Below are 14,558 nucleotides of genomic sequence, written 5' to 3' on the forward strand. Positions count from 1 at the left end.
CTTGTCTGAACCTACATCCAGTCCTTCCCTAAAGCCATCATCCTCCTACAGCTCCAAAAACCCCACAGGACTATGGAAGGCTGGGGTGAGCAGGATGACAGATCTCAAACTACTACTAACAGTGAAACTGGGGAAGCAGTTTTTAACCAACTTTCCAAGGAAACTCACTCCCTTACAGAGGCATGAAAGATGCCAAGAGACCTCATTCTCTAAAATTCAGAGCTGGTGGTGGTGGTGGTGGTGGTGGTGGTGGTGGTGGTGGTTGTTGTTGTTGTTGTTGTTGTTGTTGTTGTTGTTGTTGTTAACACAAAGCTCAGAAACTCCTTAAGCTAAGAGTCATGTGAGACTGGGTTTCCCAAGACAAAATTTCCTATCCAAACCATCACATAAGGCCAACACTGGGTATTCTCCCTGTGTAGATAGTGGAAAGCCTGGGAAGATGGCCTTCTCTGGAATCTACCATCCCTTCTCTTGAAAGGTCTTGGGGGTAGGAGGAAAAGGGGCAAATAAATATATCAGTCTGAGGAGGCGACTCAGGAAGAACAAATGCGGAAGTCAAACAACAAATAAGGCAGATATAAATCCAAATAAAATATTAAAATCATTAAAGGGCTGCTGCTCCCTGAAGATTGGGAAAATGAAGAGAGTTAATTAAAAGCAATCTCCATGCACTGCTGAGCCGGCCAGCCCTGATAAATCAACAGCTGGGGCTGCTGTGGAGGGCAGGCAAGGGGCTTCAGGAGGGGGTGGGCCAGCCGGGGGAAGGGGGTTTGCCACTGAGACAGCTGTGATGGCAAATTGAACACAGTGACTTAAGTTTCATGTTTTATTAAATATTGTATGACCACTGAATAAAGTTATTCTTTGGAGAAGGAGAAAATGATGGGCTGGGTAAGTGAAGGCGGGGGAAGATAAGGATGAAGAGGTATTGTTCGATTCAAAACATACTTAGGACTGTAACGCTGGCACCTCTGATATTGCTCCCAAAGGCCAAAGCTTTGGGGTTTTTTTTTCTTTCTACTTGATCTGCAAAGGTAGCTGTGTCTTCGTCTTCTAAAATCTCTCTACAAAACTTGGGTTATGTTTATCTGGGGGACCAGGGAAGGCAGTGCAGAGTCAGGGAAAGTAATGAAGAGGAAAAGAAGACAGAAAAGATCTTCAAAATTGTCACTGCTGATCAAAGCCAGACTTTTGACACAAAACTAAAAGGTCAGCAGAAATGGTGGGAACTCTTTTTTTTCTTTACTTCTTTCCTTCTCCCTTTTTTCTGCAGCTAGTTTTTGTGTTTAAAATGAAAAAGAGCTCTGAATTTTGGGGCTCAGTCTAAGTCAAAAGCCAGCTATTTCAGAAGTGTTAGAAGAACAGGCCCTTCTCTATTCTAAGGGGAAACCCTCCAGTTCTTCCTTGATGAAAATATAATCAAGAGAAATGATTGGGGGAAAGTGTTTTTTTCTCCTCCATAGAACTGGGATTGGAAGGGGAGTGTGTGCATGGGGAAACATAAGGAATTATGCATTTGGATATGCATTTTAATTAGGTGGACAGAGGCAGCCGCCTGTTAATTTTTCTTGCTTGTTTCCACTTAGCATTCATCACAGGCAGAACCACCATAGAGCGCTCCCACGATAATAGATGGTTCTGCATTGGCTAAGTCCTCAGGGAAAATAATTAGCAGGAGAGAATATATTCTCTCCACTCCCACTGCCCCATCCACCCTGCCCTCCCCCAATCACCAGCACCACGTTGCCTCCCCTCTCCCCACCCCCCTCACCTATAGTGGTTTTCCTAGGAGAAGCCGAGGGCAGCAGTCAGTCTCCTGGTTTGCTAGCACTTATTTTGCCCTGCCAAAAAACAAGGGTCTAGGAGAAGAAACAGACAGATCAGAGGTCTCTACTGGAGTGGAAGCTCCTCAATGTAGGGAGGGAGGCAGGTGACTGTGCTGATTAGTTCTCAGGGGCAGGCAGGCAATCCGTGTTGACTGCGGGATGAAGGAACTCCAAAGAGGATGAGACAGTTCTCATTGTGCTCAACTGGCAGCCAAAGAGGTATCTAGAGTTGCTGGTTGAGGACAGCAGGAGTAGGGATGATGTTTTTTGCTCTTGTAAAGGAAAGTTGCAGGGCCAAGTGCAATGGTTTTCACCTGCAAACCCAGCATTTTGGGAGGCTGAGGTAAGAGGATCACTTGGGGCCAGAAGTTCAAGACCAGTCTGGGTAGCGCAGCGAGACCCCCATCTCTATAAAAACAATTTAAAAATTAGGTGTGGCAGTACACACCTGTAGTCCCAGCTACTTGGGAAGCTGAGGTGGGAGATCACTTGAGTCAAGGAGTTTGAGGCCACAGTGAGCTGTAATTGCACCACTGCACTCCAGCCTGGGTGACAGAGTGATTGCACCACTGCACTCCAGCCTGGGTGACAGAGTGAGACCCTATCTCCAAAAAATATATAAGAGAAAAGAAAATAAAGAAAGTTGTAGCTTTGCAGCAAGATTGAATCTGAACCATTTCCAAGGCTGGCAACCAAGACATGTGTGTAACTCTGAGATCTGGCCTCACTGCAATGCTCTCCGGTCTACTTTTCTATAAAGAATCTGGCCGGGTGCAGTGGCTCACACCTGTAATCCTAGCACGTTGGGAGGCCCAGGTGGGCAGATCACTTGAGGTCAGGAGATCGAGACCAGTCTGGCCAACATGGTAAAACCCAATCTCTACTGAAAATACAAAAATTAGCTGGGTGTGGTGGCGTGTGCCTTTAATCTCAGCTACTCCTGTGGCTGAAGTACGAGAATCACTTGAAACCTGGGAGGCGGAGGTTGCAGTGAGCCAAGATCACGCCACTGCACTCCAGCCTAGGCAACAGAGCAAGACTCTGTCTCAAGAAAAAAAAAAAAAGGAAAGAAAAGAAAAAGAATCCATTCTTGCCACTGACCTCCAATGCCAGCAGCTCACCCTCCTTATTCACAAGCGGATCTAAGCCCCTGCCCCGCCTCCACTTCTTCTCTCTCCCTCAGTCATCTCAGTTGAAGGAGGAGCCAGAGACCAGGCAAGGACCCAAAGGCCCAAGTTCCCAGAAGAGTACCCCACTCTACCCACCGTGATTCTGCTTCCTCTGGTTTGGTGGGTGAACTCAGATCAGGACTGATGACCAGAAATGAAATGAGGGTTTCCCCTGAGCTCACATTCTCACTTATTTCAAACCCAGACAATAGGAAAATCCCACTGCAATCCCAGAGCTATTTACACACGCCTGGATGACTAGGCCATGCATTTCCCGAGAAACGATGATTAGATGTGATGGGTAATGCCAGAAACATTTATTTTTGTTTTAATATTTAAAATAATGTTTAATATAGTAAGTATTATTGACTCTCTGAGGAGGCCATGGTCAGCTATAGGACACTTTTTAGTTCTCATAGTAACACCTCACATTTGCACTTTCCACCTTCTGAAATGTTTCCATATCCATTATTTCATGTGGGCCGCTGAGGGGAAGCCAGGCTCGGGGAAGGGGAAGGGAGGAGAAGGGAGACACAAGCTCTCCTGGCTGTTTGGAACGACAGGCCTGACTTGCTAACTCTTGCCCCCCAAGCTATCCTGTCATCACTGTGCTTCCCCCCACCTCCTATTGTCAGACATCACATCTCCATCCACCTAGGGAGCCTTCACTCCAAGCCTCACCAGGTAACTGCTAGTGCTACAGCCCCTGGAACTGCCCCAAACCCAAACCCTGAACCCCCACTAGGAGTCCCTGCCCTCAAAGGAAGGGAGATATGAGGGAAAGGCAATCCCTGTGGCTGGGGATGGGAGAAGTGAGTCTCTAGGTTCTTAGTTCCCAGTGTGTTTATCGCGAAAAGCAATGGACTGCCAATGGAGGGAGAGGCAGAGAGGTTGAATTCTGTGATACTACTAGGTTTGGGTTTTTTTTGTTTGTTTAGTTTATAAGGTGGAGAATGCCTGTATTATCTAGAAATGTAGCCCCTAATTTTTTTTTTTTTTTTTTTTTTTTTTTTTTTTTTTTTTAGATAAGGTCTTGCTCTGTCACCCAGGCTGGAGTGCAGTATTGCGATCATATCTCACTGCAGCCTCAACCTGCTGGGCTCAAGCCATCTTCCTGCCTCAGCCTCCTGAGTAGCTGGGACCACAGGTGTACACCACCACATCCGGCTATTTTTTTAATTTTTTGTAGCAACTGGGTCTCACGATATGCCCAGGCTGGTCTTGAATGCCTGAGCTCAAGGGATCCTCCCACCTCAGCCTCCCAAAGTGCTGGGATTACAGGCGTGAGCCTGGCCTAGTCCCTAGATTTTACAGTCCAAAAATGAAGGAGACCTAGGCATAGTGAAAACCCAAAAGAAATGAAAATGGGGACTAAAACAGATACTTGTATGCCAATGTTCATGGCAGCATTATTCAAACAGCCAAAAAGTGAAACAACCCAAATGCCCATCCACAGTTAAATGGGTAAACAAAATGTGGTCTCTCCATACAACGGCCATAGAAAGGAAGAAAGTTCTGACTATGCTACAACACGGATGAACAAACACTGAAGACATTATGCTAAGAGAAATAAGCCAGACACAGAAGAACAAATATTGTATTTTTCCCCTTATATGGGGTGCCAAGAATGCAGAATGGTGGTTCCCAGGGATGGTAGGAAGCAGGGGATGGAAAAGTATTGTTTAATGGATACAAAGTTTCTCTCTGGGATGATGAAAAGGGTCTGGGCAGCTGGGTGCAGTGGCTCATGCCTATAATCCCAGTACTTTGGGAAGCTGAGGTGGGTGGATCACCTGAGGTCAGGAGTTCAAGACCAGCCTGGCCAACGTGGTGAAACCCTGTGTCTACTAAAAATACAAAAATTAGCCAGTTGTGATGGCGCATGCCTGTAGTCCCAGCTACTCAGGAGACTGAGACAAGAGAATCATTTGAACCTGGGAGGCGGAGGTTGCAGTGAGCCAAGATTGCGTCACTGTACTCCAGCCTGGGTGACAGAATGAGACTCCATTTAAAGAAAAAGGAAGGAAGGAAAGAAGGAAGGAAAGAAGGAAGGAAGGAAGGAAGGAAGGAAGGAAGGAAGGAAGGAAGGAAGGAAAGGAAGAGAAGGAAATCTGGAAACTGATGGTGGTGATGGTTGCACGAGGTGGGAGGATCACCTGGGGCCAGGATTTCAAGACCAGCCTGAGCAAAATAGCAAGACTTCCATCTCTACTAAAGATTAAAAATAAATGTACTTAAAGCCACTGAATTGCACACTTTAAAATGGCTAGAATGGTACACTGTATGTTACGTGTATTTTAGCCACAATAAAGAAAAATTGAAGGAATGCCTCTCTCTGCTGGAGGTCAGGGTAACCATTTTGTTTTCCCTTTAAAGTCTCAGAATTTACACACCAGCTCCTGTGTAGACTCTGAAGAGTTCTGCAACCTCTTCCCCCTCCTCTTTATGCTTGCAAAAAAACTGCCATGGAAGCTTTCCACCAAAGAAAAGCCCGATAATAATGTCCCCACTGAAATCTGAGATGTTCTGGAGACATGTCACTGAAGGGGAGGCATGAAGTCCAGTCTAGTCTTGGCTAATACCCACTCGGGTAGGGGCTACTTCCACACAACCGCTGGGCACCTCCATTTCTTCAGTGGTCACACAGGTACACTAGAGGAAGCTCAGTGAGACATCAGTACAGGTCCACTTACTTCAGCTCACTAAACATCCAGGTACCTGTGGCTGCTGCCCAAATTAAAATAAAATAAGCACTTTATTTCCAGATTAATTGGGATGGGTGCCATGGTAGAGGAAAAGGCCAGAGAGATCATGGACAAATAAAATCCAGACCAGAGGACTGGCTGGAAAATTGGTTACCCTTCTGCCTCCAAACACTTAAAAAAAAAAAAGAAGCAGCAGCAAAATACAGATGTTCTCAGTGATTGCAGTCTTTTAACAACCAAAAACTGAGTGCTTATCCACATCAAAATAGGCCAGTTGGTCTTCAGGTTCCTCATTCTCATCAACTTCTGGATGGGATGCTAGTGAGAAGAAAAGCCCTGAAAAGGAAGAGCCAGAGGAAAAGCCCACATTCTAAATGGCCCACCACCTGGTCCTCAGCCTCAGACCTTGAGAAGGGACAAGAAGTTCCACCCAGGTTAGAACTCCAAGAAGGGAGCACCATGTAGCAAGACTGAACCAGAGAATAAGAAACTGTGGAAGTCTCCAATCTTAAATGTTCTCTTTAAAGCCATACTTTAAAAATAAGAAAAAATCAGAACTCTGGCCCCTAACTGTCGCCTCTGTCCTAATCCACCATAATAACAGCCAGAAAGTTGTTGGCTTAAAAGGAATTTGGGGAATCAAAGTGCATCACCATCATAAAGACAAGGAATATGCGGCTCAAAGAAGTTCTGTGTCCCCTTCACAAGTTAGTTGCCTGTAGCTCTGGAAGCAGAGCTCAAGGCTTAGGATTCCTCTCCCCGGGCTTTTTCTCCTCCATTACTATGAAGTCACTACAGCTACAAAAAATCAGCCACTGGTGAGAAATGAACAAGGAAGAGGATAAGAGGTTGAGACAGGTTTCATCAATAGTGGGTGAAAGTGTGAGGATGGGAAAACTTTCTGATGGAGCTTCCAATTGCAGATCATTCAAACAGCAGATTTTCAAGGTGAATAACAACACCTGAAAAAAAAACCTTTTCTCAGCAACCTGAGATGATCACAGTCCCCGGATTCAGAGAGGGAGGAGAGGGTGCAAAGGGAGGATTAGACATGTGCCAGCATTGTTCCACAAGCTCAGAACTGAGGCCTGGCTGGTGAGGACTCAATGTGGGCTATTTGAACCCCATTATTAGGAGCTCTGAGCCTAATCCTCTCACCCCTCCCTGCTTCTACACATTGCCCCTAAATTGTAGCCTCCTCAGGGATTATCTCCCTTCCCTTGCCACTGCCTGCCACCCTAATATTCACAAACACACACCCTAGAAATTCTCCAGTCTGTTCCTCTTCCCTTTGCTCCACCAACACCTTCTAACCACTGCTTTTAAAACTCTAATGCAAATCACAGGCTTCAAAAACCTTCCCTCAGTGACAGTTTTACGATGCTAGCTCCATTCATCCATATGGGTTGACAGACTGTGAAACACCAGTAACCGGACCAATAAGAAAAACAAATTACAAAAACACTACAACACCTCATCTCTCCTCAGTCACTCAAACAATTAGAAAACTTTGGAATTTGCAACAGATCATAATATCAGTCTCTCTTGCAGTTCAACAATAATCTTTGCAGAGTTCCAGACCACACAGTGGTTTTACCCACTCCTCCATCCTCCCCCTACCCAAGGCCACTATCTATCTTTCCTTGTTAAATACCTTTATATTTAAAGACTATTTAAAATTAAGACCATGCTTACAAAACACCCCTGTTGGGCCGTAGCTGGGCAAAAAATATTTCAGTGGTTGTGGGATTTTTTTGGCCAGAGGTTTGCCACATTTGGCTACATTTCTGTTTTCTAGTGACTTTCAAAACACTCAAAAACCACAAAAGTTACTTTGCAGAGGTTGGGATAATAAACAGGCCTGGATTCTGGTGCCTTTTTATAACCCATCACCCATCACCACTACTGTCAGCATAGCTGCCTTAGAAACCTAAAACATCAGCCTCAGTTTCCATTCTTTTTCTGGTGCATGCTCAACACAAAACATGCTGACCATGGCATTTTGTTTTTTGCATTGATCTGAACAGATGGCTCTGAAACAGCTTTAGACATTATCATCTTTCTCAGATGTATCCAAATTCCAGCTACCTGCATGATTCCAAAAAAAGGAGGATGAGAGGTCTCCAACTCAGCTGTCTCTGAATTCAAGCCCACCTTATGTGACTGAGCAGCTCCCATTCAACTGGCAGTCTCCAATGTCTCCCAGGAGGCCTGCAGGCCAGGCTATTTTCAGAGGTTTACCCTGTGACAATGCCTCCACTTGGGTTCCCGCAGACATTAATCTCCATCATAGGTGTCTCATCAAAAGCAGACATATACCCACTGAAAAATAATGTGTGCTAATGAAGTTTGGAGAATTTAGGGCTTTTTTATAGTGGCAACCAGAAGCAGATGGAGAACAGGTTCTTGGGAATCTGTTGGCTTACAACGTCTGAGGGTCCTTTTTCATAAGAAGCTAAAACAATGTCCATAAAAGGCAGCAAGTTCACAAAGTCCTGGCCTCAATGCCGTCTACTTAGTACCTACCCACATCCCCCAACCCCAACAGAAAGAGCTAAGAGGAGATTAGAACCAGGAATGTGACCCCCACCCCTTCCCCTCTGATATCTAAACTGAGTGCCACAGCAAGAGTGAGGTCTGGCTTCTAACTTTCACATGCACAAAACCACTTTAGATTAGAATACACTAATACAGGTCATAGAATGCACAACGAGATCTAGATTTGCGGTTCATCTACACACATGACCTGCTGTTTGACTTGGCTAAGTAAGTTTATTTTCTTCTCCCAGAGTAGTGTTCTTAATAACAAAACAGGGACATCAACATATACCTCCAAGCAAGGTTAACTCCTTACAAAAGAAAGTTTCAATACAATCACGAATATGTGTGTGTTCACAGTTATCAGCATGACAAAATAGTTTATTGGTCTGTTTATAAATAATTACTTAAGGTAAAGCCCTGTTGGTTTATATGGAATTTAATAATAATAATTTTTTTCTAAGTAGGCAGTTATAATAATAGATATATACGTATATAATCAAGTCTGGCAGAAGGTGGCAGACATTCTCAGTTAAATGCACACCAACCAGGATTTTGATAATACAAGAGTAAGTTGTTTAAAGTACTGATTGCAGATTTGGGGAAAGGTCTTTTATCTGAACTAGAATATTAAGATTCAAATTTATATTAAAAGCATTATGTGGCCAGTGCGGTGGCTCATGCCTATAATCCCAGCACTTTGGGAGGCCAAGACAGGCAGATCACTTGAAGCCAGGAGTTTGAGACCAGCTGGCCAAGATGGAGAAACCCTGTCTCCACTAAAAAACACAAAAATTAGCCAGGTATAGTGGTGCGCGCCTATAAGCCCAGCTGGATTCTGGAGGCTAAGGCACAAGAATCACTTGAACCCAGGAGGCAGAGGTTGCAGTGAGCCAAGATCCTGCCACTGCACTGCAGCCTGGGCAACAGAGCAACACCCTGTCTCAAAAAATAATAATAATAATAAAAGCATTATGTTTCCCAGGTATGCAGAAATCAACCAGAATGTGACTAACCTACATGCAGGCCTTTATTAAATCCTTATTTATGTTACCTGCATGTGTTTACTTCACTACCTGGACCTTATCTTGCTTGTTTATGTAAGAAATGAGGGTAACTCTCATACATCTTTGCTCAGACAATGTAGCTGCTAAATTAAATAACTTGTAATACACATTTACATATCATACATGTCCACCAGCGCTTTTGAATTCTATTTGTCCAGATGTGACTGCTTGGTTGTGGGGGCCACCTGCCGTGTCCCCTTTGTGATCTGATCAGTGCAGGCGGCTCCTATTTCTGCCTCTAACACCCTGTTGGGCAGTAATAAGATGTTAAAGGCAACAACAGAGAGAGAAGCCGGGCTGTCAGCTTCAGAGAGGAAGGGGGTGAAGGGTACAACAAGGAAGAAAAAGAAAGGGAGTTGAGGGGAGATCAAAGACAGGCAGGAAGAAAGCCAAATTGCTAAGAGAGGAGATGTGGCTTCAGGAGCTTGGGACCCTAAGGAAAACCCCAAAGCAATGAGATTCAAAATTGTGCCATCCCATCACCCCAGCTAATTGAATTATTGAATGTCCCACATGGAAAAAGCTAGTACAGTGAAAAATAGCCCATACTCAGTGTAGGCAGAGCCCTGCATAGGTGCTGCTGGAAACCTGAGCTTGTTTCTTCCCAACACATTAACTACCACCACTTTATCCCCCATCCTGAGGAAACCTTTGTGTGACCATTTTCTGTAGGGGGCGTCCGTGGTGTTGGCTTTTTTTTTTTTTTTTTGGAGGGAAGAGAGAGACTCAGAACGCACACAGAGAAAATGCTAATGTCATTCAGCTCTGTTTCATTGTCAGGAGGGACACATGAGGATAAAAACATAGCTCTCCAAACCATTCTCTCCGCTACCCCTCCTCCCTGCACCACCACCATCCCTTCGGCTGGATGTGTCTCTGCACTTTGTTCTAATTTATCCCATGCATAATTTATTCACGTTTGTATTGTTTCCTGATCAGCAACTTTTAAAAACAAATGAAATATATAAGATGTTTTATTAAACAAGTTGTTTAAAAAAAAAAAAAAGGCAGATGGTGTCCGTCTCCCAATAACAACGTGTGTGCTCCTGCATTAGGAGTTAAAAACTGTCCAGGGTGTGAGAGGCTGGGCTGGTCAGGGGTATTGTTTACACCCCTTTACCCCCAGGGAAAGGGTCTGGGAAGCAGAAAGGAATGGCTAATTATAAATGACCACTCAACTCCCACCTAGAAAAAGCAAGCAGGGGCGTTGTGTGTATGCTAGTGTGTGCATGCGTGTGGCGGCACAATTACAAATACATCACATTGCAACTGTTTCTAATTATACAAAGTACAATTCAGAACTAATTCCCCTAACCAGCCGGGATTCCACCACCTTCTTTCCCCCCGTCTGTCCCTTCCCCCACCCTTAACCCCACCCTACACAGACTCCCTCCCCAAACGCGCACCCTACTGTGATCCAAAAAAACCCTGGAGCGAGCAGGGGAACACTGAAGCTTAGAGATACTGCGCCCGCCCGCGCGAAAGCGGGCTCCCGGGTAAGTAGGGTACGGCTTTCCCAGTAGGAAACAAACCTGGTGCACATGTGAAATAGATTCTCTAACTTGAGTTTACCAGGTGGCATCAGCCTGGTTATGTGATTTCGGCTGGATATGGGGAAACTGCAAATCAGTTGTGGGTTCGGTAGAGACAGCATCAGCGGTGTTGCAGCGAAAGCAACCGGCAGCGAGGATGCGGCGAAGTTACGCCCATTTATTCTGCCATAAAACATTTTCTTTCTTGGATGAAACGCTGTGGCGTTCAAGTGCAGTGTATCCGAGCTTCCGAGGCAGAACTGAAGCCGGGAGCTCCTATCTGCTCAGCCTCAGCTTCCAACGTCCTCTTAACGGCAGCTTTCATATAAATATCTTTGAAACCTGGGGCATTCCTACCCGTTTCCCTATTTCTGGTGGGCGACGAGCTGGTGCAAACACGTCTGATTCTCCCTGTGCATTCCTTTGCGTTAGGAACCCCCCTACCGTCTCCGGGAGCGAACCTGGTTTTCAACTCCAGGAGTGGCGAGGGGTGAAGACGAGAATGCGCTGAATTAAAAGAAGCAGGGTCGACAGTGGCCACGCACCAGGGAGAATTCGGCACGAACCGCCCCCTACCCGGCCCGCACCTCCCTCTCCCCCTCTTTGCCTGCGGCTTCGTCCGGGCGGGGAAGTCCCGGTCGAAGGGGTGCGGACCCCCAGCCCACCTCGAATACGGAGGGAGCCACCCTCTGCCGACATCACCCAATAGCACCCCTTTCAGAGCGACACTAGTTTTCCGAGGCCACCCTTGGCTCCGCGATCGCGAGCGGACTTGGCGGCTTAACAGTTCCACCGACTGGAAGGAAGGAAGGAAGGAAGCCAGGATGAAAAGGAGGAGGAAGGCAGGCAGGCAGGCAGAAATTGGCTGTTGGACCCGGGGCTGGCCCCCGCGAGTGCTCGCCCGGCCCGCCCCACTCTGTCCAGGATCTGGACAAGCGCTCAAAGTCTCCCCGGGGCGGCCAGAGGCACCTGCCCCTCGCCCGGCCGGGAGCAGACGCTGCCCCCTCGGGCCAGGAGCCCCAAAACCGCCTCTCCGCCTGCCTCGGCGCCTCACCCAGAGGTGGCGAGAACACCATTCATAAGACCTGCGGCTTCCCTGCCTCCAAATCCACCCCAAGTTAACCCGAGTCGTTAATCCACTGCAGCCAGGTTGCTCGCAAACACACGAGCAGACACACGCGCGGTCGCCCGGAGCGCCTCCGAGATCCGGGGGCTGCCGGGGAAAGCCCGGGGCGACCACCTGGGACCCAGCGCGCCCGGGACCCGCTGCTTCCCCCTCGGTGCTCCCAACTCCGGAAGGTTTGCACAAACTCCCCGCGAGCGATCGGAAGGCGAAGAGCGCCCTGCAAACTCCGGAGCCTCCGCGGTGCGTCCGCCGGACCCAGCAGACCCAGCGGCGGGGCGGGGGCCGCGGGCTTGGGGGTGCAGGGCTCGGCCAAGTGCACCGAGGCAGTCCCGGCCCGACGCTCGCCCCCCGCCCGGCCGCCCCCGGAGCCTCGCTCCCTGCCCGCGAGGCGGGGGACTCCAGGGACCGCGCTGTCCCCGAGCTCCCGCGACCCCCCTGCTGTAGAGCGCTCGAGCGCCGGGCTCCTCCGCCGGCAACCCCTATCTCTCGCTCTCTCTGCAATTTAGCAGAACACAAATGTAACAATTTTCTTCTTGTTAATTGCATCTCCTGACATTTCTGCGCGTTGGGGGAAAAAAAAGAAGTAAGAGCTGAAAGAAGAGAGAAGCCCCGCCGCGGCTGGAGGCGCCTGCAAGCGCAAGCACTGGCAGCGCTCGCCACGCAGAAGGCGCCTTTTTTTTCATATTGAAACCACGCGGAATATGTACATTTTTTAGTCTTACTTACGCTTTCAGGGGGTTGTGAATGACAGTCGCCATTTTGCTACAATGTAACAGAATATTGTCTGTCTCAGAGTTCTAAAGGTTCGCTCAGGGGAAGCGACAGGCCAATCAGAGCGCGGGATACCGGCCCGCCGGCCAATCGGCGCGGCTGGTCGCCAGGTGGGCGGGGCCTGCTCGGTGGTAGTTATTAGGGGAGCTGTCAAAGCCCAGAGGTCACTCCCTTTTGTAGAGCCCGAGAGCCAGCAGGTCTTAAAGGGGAAGTACCGCGTTGGCAGCTCCTTTTCGGGCTGGGGAAAGTGGAGACGCACGGGAGAATATTATAGTTTGGTTCAACTCCCTACTTTTCTAAATAACTGCAGAGTTTGCGCTCCTGGACAGAAATATTTCAATATTGCCAGCAAGCCACTGAATCCTATTCATTAGCTTTTGGCTTTGCATATCAACATTTTTAATCCCCCAAAGGGTAAATCCCCGTGTTTCAGTACAAAAGTTGGAAGGCTGCCGTTTCGTGTAACAAATTACTTCGTGTGCTTTGCCGTTTGCTAATGCTCTGGGTCCTGCTGCTTTTTAATATTCTTATTCCCGAAGTGTTCTCTTTATCTCCGCCACCTTCCTCTCTCGCTTCTTGGAACTGCCGCTGCTGTTCCTGGCGACTCCAGGACAGCAACTCACCCTCCCCCTGGAATGCCTCAATGTCAGGCTCACTCCCTCCTGCAGCCAGGGCTTTCTTTACGTAGTGCAGGGGGGTTACTCTGCGCGGTCCGCCGCTACCACCCCTTCTGTTCTGCTCCCTACACCAGAAACTTCCAAAATGCTCAGATTCCTGCTCGGTGGTGCGACCTGGAGCTCTGACCTTTAGGCTTAGAGGTAGGGAGGACTTCAGGCAACCTTTGGAAACTTTCTACTACTAGGAAGCAAGTGCCTAGGCAGAAGTCGTAGAGCCTGGACTGGGTGTTGTCAGAGTCCCTTTAGAGGAGTGGCACACGCGATTCTGACGTCACCTTTCACTACTTAGAAGGTGGAAAGAATTTGCTAGTGAATAATCCGATGTGACCCGAGGCGTCCAAAGAGTCTGTGTCTGCTTCAAGTCAGTGTGAACTCTTCACTGGCGAGCCCCTGACAAAATTGGGAGACTTCTGCGAAGTCAGGCTTCCACTGGGCACCGGGAAGCTCTGCGTGGATGAAATCGCATTAAATCGATAATAGGGTAGGGGCCTCGTTAGCATACAGAAGTCTGGCTACCATTCCAAAGCTGTTTAATCAGGTCAAATAGCTAAGATAGTGGGGGAGGGGTGGCAAGGGGAGAGAAGTTGCCAAATTGCCAGTTCAAAGCTATGCCCTCTCACTTCCTTTTGCTCCTCTCAAGACAATGAATAAAATAAAATAAACATTCCAGAATTTCAAGAGTTCAACTACATACGCTATTAGATTTACAGATAAACAGAAAGTGACTGAATAACTGTTTGTAATAGATTTGAAATCTTTAACTCCTCTCTGCCTATTTAATAAGCAGAATCAAGTTCTACAGATTCCTTTGTAAATTCTTTGCATAGCATCTTGGCAGCGATTACAGTTTGAAAAAGTTATCTCCGAGACGGGTGGATCACGAGGTCAGGAGATCGAGACCATCCTGGCTAACCTAGTGAAACCCCATCTCTACTAAAAAATACAAAAAACTAGCCGCGCGAGGTGGCGGGTGCCTGTAGTCCCAGCTACTCGGGAGGCTGAGTCAGGAGAATGGCATAAACCCAGGAGGCGGAGCTTGCAGTGAGCTGAGATCCAGCCACTGCACTCCAGCCTGGGCAACAGAGCAAGACTCCGTCTCAAAAAAAAAAAAAAAGAGTTATCTCCTTTTCCAAAATTAAAGTTTGAA

General features: G+C 47.5%; 2 protein-coding genes across 3 annotated transcripts in view; both read right to left on the bottom strand.

Annotated features, from left to right (window-relative positions):
* Positions 1-12,734, bottom strand: part of DPF3 (double PHD fingers 3) — a 275,967-nt gene extending 263,233 nt beyond the window's left edge. For both annotated transcript variants that reach the window (XR_013396429.1, XM_015144032.3), the window contains exon 1: positions 12,690-12,734. Coding sequence is in view for 1 of the 2 variants with exons in the window: in XM_015144032.3 (XP_014999518.3) it covers positions 12,690-12,721 (32 nt within the window). In the remaining variant the exon portion in view is untranslated. The remainder of the gene's footprint in view (positions 1-12,689) is intronic.
* On the bottom strand, positions 11,817-12,654 carry LOC114679596 (uncharacterized). The gene is made up of 2 exons (XM_028851638.2): positions 12,101-12,654; positions 11,817-12,050 (listed from the first exon to the last, which is right to left on the bottom strand). The coding sequence occupies exons 1-2, from the start codon at positions 12,507-12,509 to the stop codon at positions 11,956-11,958; spliced, it is 504 nt and encodes a 167-aa protein (XP_028707471.2). The 5' UTR covers positions 12,510-12,654; the 3' UTR covers positions 11,817-11,955.
* Positions 12,735-14,558: the final 1,824 nt, after the last annotated feature.

This window comes from Macaca mulatta, chromosome 7 (assembly GCF_049350105.2).
Source record: "Macaca mulatta isolate MMU2019108-1 chromosome 7, T2T-MMU8v2.0, whole genome shotgun sequence".
NCBI classification, from domain to species: Eukaryota; Metazoa; Chordata; class Mammalia; order Primates; family Cercopithecidae; genus Macaca; species Macaca mulatta.

Coding starts and splice junctions, on each gene's coding strand:
- LOC114679596 (XM_028851638.2), bottom strand. CDS start 12,509: ATGCAATTAACAAGAAGAAAATTGTTACATTTGTGTTCTGCTAAATTG. Junction 12,051..12,100: donor CACCGAGGGGGAAGCAGCGG/GTCCCGGGCGCG, acceptor TTTCCCCGGCAG/CCCCCGGATCTCGGAGGCGC.